The 7,670-nt window shown below is 62.5% G+C and overlaps 1 protein-coding gene across 1 annotated transcript in view; it reads right to left on the minus strand.

The window, feature by feature from the left end:
- The window catches only part of LOC116412612, a 28,244-nt gene extending 21,804 nt beyond the window's left edge, over nucleotides 1–6,440 (minus strand). The window contains exons 1-2 of the mRNA XM_031906856.1: nucleotides 6,287–6,440; nucleotides 4,482–4,565 (exon numbers count right to left, since the gene is read on the minus strand). Coding sequence (XP_031762716.1) covers nucleotides 4,482–4,565; nucleotides 6,287–6,410 — 208 coding nt within the window. The 5' untranslated portion in view covers nucleotides 6,411–6,440. The remainder of the gene's footprint in view (nucleotides 1–4,481; nucleotides 4,566–6,286) is intronic.
- Between the last annotated feature and the right edge of the window lie 1,230 nt (nucleotides 6,441–7,670).

A 7,670-nucleotide genomic window follows, 5' to 3' on the forward strand; every position in this document is an offset into this window, starting at 1 on the left:
AATACTCTTAAAATACCAAAATACTCTAACAATTACCCTGATAATATTCTAACAATGCCCTAATAATACTTTAGCAGTGCCCTAATAATACTTGCACAATGCCCTAAAAATACTCTGCCAATACCCTAATGATGCTCCCACAATGCCCTAATAGTACTCTAACAATGCCCTAATAATATTCTAATTATACCCTAATAATACTCCAACAGTACCTAAATAATATTCTAATAAAAGCCTAATAATACTCTAACAATACCATAATAATACTCTTACAATCCCCAGATAATATTCTAACAATACCTTAATAATATTTTAACAATACCCCGATAATACTCGAACGATGCACGAATAATACTCTGGCGATACCCCAATAATATTCTAACAATACCTTGATAATACTCCCACAATGCCCTAATAATTCTCTGACAATACCCTAACTATTTTCTAACAATGCCCTTATGATACTCTAGCAGTACCCTAATAATATTCTAATAATACCCTGATAATACTCTAAGAATGCCCTAATAATACTCCAATAATACCCTAATAATACCCTTACAATCCCCTGATAATATTCTAACAATACCTTAATAATACTCTAAAAATGCCCTAATTATTCTGAGAATACCTTAATAATAATACTCTAATGATCTCAGTGCTGCAGTAATAGGGACCCATAAGGCCCTGAGGGACCCACAAAGGCATCATGAAAGGGGCTCCGTCCCACCAGGAAGTCTCAACCCATGGGGTCTCTGCCTGTGGGGTTCCTGCCCGTGGGGTCTCTGCCCGTGGGGTCCCTGAACGTGGGGTCTCTGTTTGTGGGGTCCCTGCCCGTGGGGTCCCTGGGGTCTCTGCCCGTTGGGTCTCTGCCCGTGGGGTCCCTGCCCGTGGGGTCCCTGCCCATGGGGTCCCTGCCCGTGGGGTCTCTGCCCGTGGGGTCCCTGCCCGTGGGGTCTCTGCCCGTGGGGTCCCTGCCCGTGGGGTCTCTGCCCGTGGGGTCCCTGGGGTCTCTGCCCGTTGGGTCTCTGCCCGTGGGGTCCCTGCCCGTGGGGTCCCTGCCCATGGGGTCCCTGCCCGTGGGGTCTCTGCCCGTGGGGTCCCTGCCCGTGGGATCCCTGCCCGTGGGGTCTCTGCCCGTGGGGTCCCTGCCCGTGGGGTCTCTGCCCGTGGGGTCTCTGCCCGTGGGGTCCCTGCCCGTGGGGTCTCTGCCCGTGGGATCCCTGCCCGTGGGGTCTCTGCCCGTGGGATCCCTGCCCGTGGGGTCTCTGCCCGTGGGATCCCTGCCCGTGGGGTCTCTGCCCGTGGGGTCCCTGCCCGTGGGGTTCCTGCCCGTGGGGTCTCTGCCCGTGGGGTCCCTGCCCGTGGGGTCTCTGCCCGTGGGATCCCTGCCCGTGGGGTCTCTGCAGTGGGATCCCTGCCCGTGGGGTCTCTGCCCGTGGGATCCCTGCCTGTGGGGTCTCTGCCCGTGGGATCCCTGCCCGTGGGGTTCCTGCCCGTGGGGTCCCTGCCCGTGGGTTCTCTGCCCGTGGGGTCCCTGCCCGTGGGGTCTCTGCCCATGGGGTCTCTGCCCGTGGGGTCCCTGCCCGTGGGATCCCTGCCTGTGGGGTCTCTGCCCGTGGGGTCCCTGCCCGTGGGGTCTCTGCCCGTGGGGTCTCTGCCCGTGGGGTCCCTGCCCGTGGGGTTTCCTGCCCGTGGGGTTCCTGCCCGTGGGGTCCCTGCCCGTGGGGTCTCTGCCCGTGGGATCCCTGCCCGTGGGGTCTCTGCCCGTGGGATCCCTGCCCGTGGGGTCTCTGCCCGTGGGATCCCTGCCCGTGGGGTCTCTGCCCGTGGGGTCCCTGCCCGTGGGGTTCCTGCCCGTGGGGTCTCTGCCCGTGGGGTCCCTGCCCGTGGGATCTCTGCCCGTGGGATCCCTGCCCGTGGGGTCTCTGCCCGTGGGATCCCTGCCCGTGGGGTCTCTGCCCGTGGGATCCCTGCCCGTTGGGTCTCTGCCCGTGGGATCCCTGCCCGTGGGGTCTCTGCCCATGGGGTCTCTGCCCGTGGGGTCCCTGCCCGTGGGATCCCTGCCTGTGGGGTCTCTGCCCGTGGGGTCCCTGCCCGTGGGGTCTCTGCCCGTGGGGTCTCTGCCCGTGGGGTCCCTGCCCGTGGGGTTCCTGCCCGTGGGGTTCCTGCCCGTGGGGTCCCTGCCCGTGGGGTCTCTGCCCGTGGGATCCCTGCCCGTGGGGTCTCTGCCCGTGGGATCCCTGCCCGTGGGGTCTCTGCCCGTGGGATCCCTGCCCGTGGGGTCTCTGCCCGTGGGGTCCCTGCCCGTGGGGTTCCTGCCCGTGGGGTCTCTGCCCGTGGGGTCCCTGCCCGTGGGATCTCTGCCCGTGGGATCCCTGCCCGTGGGGTCTCTGCCCGTGGGATCCCTGCCCGTGGGGTCTCTGCCCGTGGGATCCCTGCCCGTTGGGTCTCTGCCCGTGGGATCCCTGCCCGTGGGGTCTCTGCCCGTGGGGTCTCTGCCCGTGGGGTCCCTGCCCGTGGGATCCCTGCCCGTGGGGTCTCTGCCCGTGGGGTCCCTGCCCGTGGGGTCTCTGCCCGTGGGGTCTCTGCCCGTGGGGTCCCTGCCCGTGGGGTTCCTGCCCGTGGGGTCTCTGCCCGTGGGGTCCCTGCCCGTGGGGTCTCTGCCCGTGGGATCCCTGCCCGTGGGGTCTCTGCCCGTGGGATCTCTGCCCGTGGGGTCTCTGCCCGTGGGATCCCTGCCCGTGGGGTCTCTGCCCGTGGGGTCCCTGCCCGTGGGGTTCCTGCCCGTGGGGTCTCTGCCCGTGGGGTCCCTGCCCGTGGGGTCCCTGCCCGTGGGATCCCTGCCCGTGGGGTCTCTGCCCGTGGGATCCCTGCCCGTGGGGTCTCTGCCTGTGGGATCCCTGCCCGTGGGGTCTCTGCCCGTGGGATCCCTGCCCGTGGGGTCTCTGCCCGTGGGATCCCTGCCCGTGGGGTCTCTGCCCGTGGGGTCCCTGCCCGTGGGGTCTCTGCCCGTGGGGTCTCTGCCCGTGGGGTCCCTGCCCGTGGGGTCTCTGCCCGTGGGATCCCTGCCCGTGGGGTCTCTGCCCGTGGGATCCCTGCCCGTGGGGTCTCTGCCCGTGGGATCTCTGCCCGTGGGGTCTCTGCCCGTGGGATCCCTGCCCGTGGGGTCTCTGCCCGTGGGGTCCCTGCCCGTGGGGTTCCTGCCCGTGGGGTCTCTGCCCGTGGGGTCCCTGCCCGTGGGGTCCCTGCCCGTGGGATCCCTGCCCGTGGGGTCTCTGCCCGTGGGATCCCTGCCCGTGGGGTCTCTGCCCGTGGGATCCCTGCCCGTGGGGTCTCTGCCCGTGGGATCCCTGCCCGTGGGGTCTCTGCCCGTGGGATCCCTGCCCGTGGGGTCTCTGCCCGTGGGGTCCCTGCCCGTGGGGTCTCTGCCCGTGGGGTCTCTGCCCGTGGGGTCCCTGCCCGTGGGGTCTCTGCCCGTGGGATCCCTGCCCGTGGGGTCTCTGCCCGTGGGATCCCTGCCCATGGGGTTCCTGCCCGTGAGGTTCCTGCCCGTGGGGTCCCTGTCCGTGGGGTCTCTGCCTGTGGGGTTCCTGCCCATGGGGTCCCTGCCCGTGGGGTCTCTGCCCGTGGGGTTCCTGCCCGTGGGGTTCCTGCCCATGGGATCCCTGCCCGTGGGGTCCCTGCCCGTGGGGTCTCTGCCCGTGGGGTTCCTGCCCGTGGGGTTCCTGCCCGTGGGGTCCCTGTCCGTGGGGTCTCTGCCCGTGGGATCCCTGCCCGTGGGGTCCCTGCCCGTGGGATCCCTGCCCGTGGGGTCCCTGCCCGTGGGGTTCCTGCCCGTGGGGTCCCTGCCCGTGGGGTCTCTGCCCGTGGGGTTCCTGCCCGTGGGGTCCCTGCCCGTGGGATCCCTGCCCGTGGGGTCCCTGCCCGTGGGGTCCCTGCCCGTGGGGTCTCTGCCCGTGGGGTTCCTGCCCGTGGGGTCTCTGCCCGTGGGGTCCCTGCCCGTGGGGTCTCTGCCCGTGGGGTCTCTGCCCGTGGGGTCCCTGCCCGTGGGGTCTCTGCCCGTGAGGTTCCTGCCCGTGGGGTCCCTGTCCGTGGGGTCTCTGCCTGTGGGGTTCCTGCCCATGGGGTCTCTGCCCGTGGGGTCTCTGCCCGTGGGGTTCCTGCCCGTGGGGTCCCTGCCCGTGGGGTTCCTGCCTGTGAGGTCTCTGCCCGTGGGGTCTCTGCCCCTGGGGTCTCTGCCCGTGGGGTCCCTGCCCGTGGGGTTCCTGCCCGTGAGGTCTCTGCCCGTGGGGTCTCTGCCCGGGGGGTCTCTGCCCGTGGGGTCCCTGCCCGTGGGGTCTCTGCCCGTGGGGTCTCTGCCTGTGGGGTCTCTGCCCGTGGGGTCTCTGCCCGTGGGGTCTCTGCGCTGCTGTCACTCCCACCCTCACTGCCTTGTGCTCCTGTCTGATCAGTTTATACCCCCCCAGTAGGGGCCACACTACCTCCCTGGGCAGATCTCTTCTTGCCTCTGGACAGTCTCCCTTTCCTGACCGGCGCATACACAGGAGCCGCACCATCGCCTGGTCCTTTAGAAAGAGGGAAAAGAAAATTAGATGAAGTGGGAAGGTCAGATGGGGCCCTGGGCAGGCAGGCAGACAGACAGGCAGACAGACAGGCAGACAGGCAGACAGGCAGGCAGGCAGACAGGCAGACAGGCAGACAGGCAGGCAGACAGGCAGACAGGCAGACAGGCAGACAGGCAGGCAGACAGGCAGACAGGCAGACAGGCAGACAGGCAGACAGGCAGGCAGACAGGCAGACAGGCAGACAGGCAGACAGGCAGGCAGACAGACAGACAGGCAGACAGGCAGGCAGGCAGGCAGACAGGCAGACAGGCAGGCAGACAGGCAGACAGACAGGCAGACAGGCAGACAGGCAGGCAGGCAGGCAGACAGGCAGACAGGCAGACAGGCAGGCAGACAGGCAGACAGGCAGACAGGCAGACAGGCAGACAGGCAGGCAGACAGACAGACAGGCAGACAGGCAGGCAGGCAGACAGGCAGACAGGCAGACAGGCAGGCAGACAGGCAGACAGGCAGACAGGCAGACAGGCAGGCAGACAGGCAGACAGGCAGACAGGCAGACAGGCAGACAGGCAGGCAGACAGACAGACAGGCAGACAGGCAGGCAGGCAGACAGGCAGACAGGCAGACAGGCAGGCAGACAGGCAGACAGGCAGACAGGCAGACAGACAGGCAGGCAGGCAGGCAGGCAGGCAGACAGGCAGACAGGCAGACAGGCAGGCAGACAGGCAGACAGGCAGACAGGCAGACAGGCAGACAGGCAGACAGGCAGGCAGACAGGCAGACAGGCAGGCAGGCAGACAGGCAGACAGGCAGGCAGGCAGGCAGACAGGCAGACAGGCAGACAGGCAGGCAGACAGGCAGACAGGCAGGCAGGCAGGCAGGCAGGCAGGCAGACAGGCAGACAGGCAGACAGGCAGGCAGGCAGGCAGGCAGACAGGCAGGCAGGCAGGCAGGCAGGCAGGCAGGCAGGCAGGCAGACAGGCAGACAGGCAGACAGGCAGACAGGCAGGCAGACAGGCAGACAGGCAGGCAGACAGGCAGACAGACAGACAGGCAGACAGGCAGGCAGACAGGCAGGCAGGCAGACAGACAGGCAGACAGGCAGGCAGACAGGCAGACAGGCAGACAGGCAGACAGGCAGGCAGACAGGCAGGCAGGCAGACAGACAGGCAGACAGGCAGGCAGACAGGCAGACAGGCAGACAGGCAGACAGGCAGGCAGACAGACAGGCAGACAGGCAGGCAGACAGGCAGGCAGACAGGCAGACAGGCAGGCAGACAGACAGACAGGCAGGCAGACAGGCAGGCAGACAGACAGGCAGACAGGCAGACAGGCAGGCAGGCAGACAGGCAGACAGGCAGACAGGCAGGCAGGCAGACAGGCAGACAGACAGACAGGCAGACAGGCAGGCAGACAGGCAGACAGGCAGACAGACAGACAGGCAGACAGGCAGACAGGCAGACAGGCAGGCAGGCAGACAGACAGACAGGCAGACAGGCAGGCAGACAGGCAGACAGACAGACAGGCAGACAGGCAGGCAGACAGACAGACAGGCAGGCAGGCAGACAGGCAGACAGGCAGACAGGCAGGCAGACAGGCAGACAGGCAGACAGGCAGGCAGACAGGCAGACAGACAGACAGGCAGACAGGCAGGCAGACAGACAGACAGGCAGGCAGACAGACAGGCAGGCAGACAGACAGGCAGGCAGGGGCCACACTACCTTCCTGGTGAGACTGATTTTTCTTTTTGCTTTTGGATTTGTTCTCTTGCTTCACAGCCACATAAGTAGAAAGGTTTTGCTCTTCTTTCCCTGACGAGGGACAAAAAAGGGAGAAATGGGGCATCGCCCACAATATCGGATTTGATAAACTAAATGTTCTGGATCCATAGAAATGGACCAATAGAAATGGACCCCCCCCCCCCCCCGCAGAATGTAACTGCTAAACAGGGTAGGAGAAGGCAGAGCAGCCTGTGCCCCTGGGGGATCCATATAACCCCAATACCCTATAGGGGGCGCTGCTGGGGCAGAGCAGATATGTTGGGCCGGGGCAGTTGATTGGTGGGATTGCTAGGTTCCTAGGCAGCTTCAATGTGTTTGGTTGGGTGAAGCCAACTGATTCCCCAGTGATTTATTACCTTACACCCCCGCCCCCCCCCCCCCCATGTCTTTGTTTTGCCCCCTGTTAACTTTTCTCAATGACACCCCCTGGGGGTAAAGCCGGATAGTTTGGGGAAACCATGTCTGATACCCCTGCCCTGCCGAGCTTCTAATGCCCCCTCAAACTGCCCTCCCCAGCCAAGGGACCCACTGACCCCATTATCTCCTACACTTGCCCCATTAACTGACCCCATTAACTCCCACACTGACCCCATTAACTGACCCCATTATCCCTGTCTGCTTTATACCCAGCAGCCCCCGAGGCACCAACTGGTTCCCCCAAACGGCCCAAAGCATAGAAACCGGCACATTGTGTCACTTACTATGTTGCTATGTTACTAAGTTATTATGTTATTAAGTTACTATGTTAAGTTAGTAGGTTAGTAGGTTAGTAGGTTAGTAGGTTAGTGGGTTAGTAGGTTAGTAGGTTAATAGGTTACTAGGTTAGTAGGTTACTAGGTTAGTAGGTTAGTAGGTTGGTAGGTTAGTAAGTTACTAGGTTAGTAGGTTAGTAGGTTGGTAGGTTATTAGGTTAGTAGGTTACTAGGTTAGTAGGTTAGTAGGTTACTAGGTTAGTAGGTTAGAAGTTTAGCAGGTTAGTAGGTTACTAGGTTAGTAGGTTAGTAGGTTACTAGGTTACTAGGTTAGTAGGTTACTAGGTTAGTAGGTTACTAGGTTACTAGTAGTAGATAGTAGAGATAGTGGAAGTGAGAATCCGCTGGGCAGAACTGTGTGAAATAAAAACATGAAATAAATGTTGATCAGTTACAGAGAGGGAGTCGAAGAGATATTTGTGGGGACCCCTCACCCCTAAATACTGCACTTACTGTTATTTCCCCCCTTTCATTACCCAAGGGAGGACTAAACAGCCCCAAAGGTTCCATACAAAGAGGGGCCCAAGGCTGGGGGGCATCAGGGCTGATACTGGCCAATAGTTTATTCCCGG

This window comes from Xenopus tropicalis, chromosome 1 (genome assembly GCF_000004195.4).
Source record: "Xenopus tropicalis strain Nigerian chromosome 1, UCB_Xtro_10.0, whole genome shotgun sequence".
Classification (NCBI taxonomy): Eukaryota; Metazoa; Chordata; class Amphibia; order Anura; family Pipidae; genus Xenopus; species Xenopus tropicalis.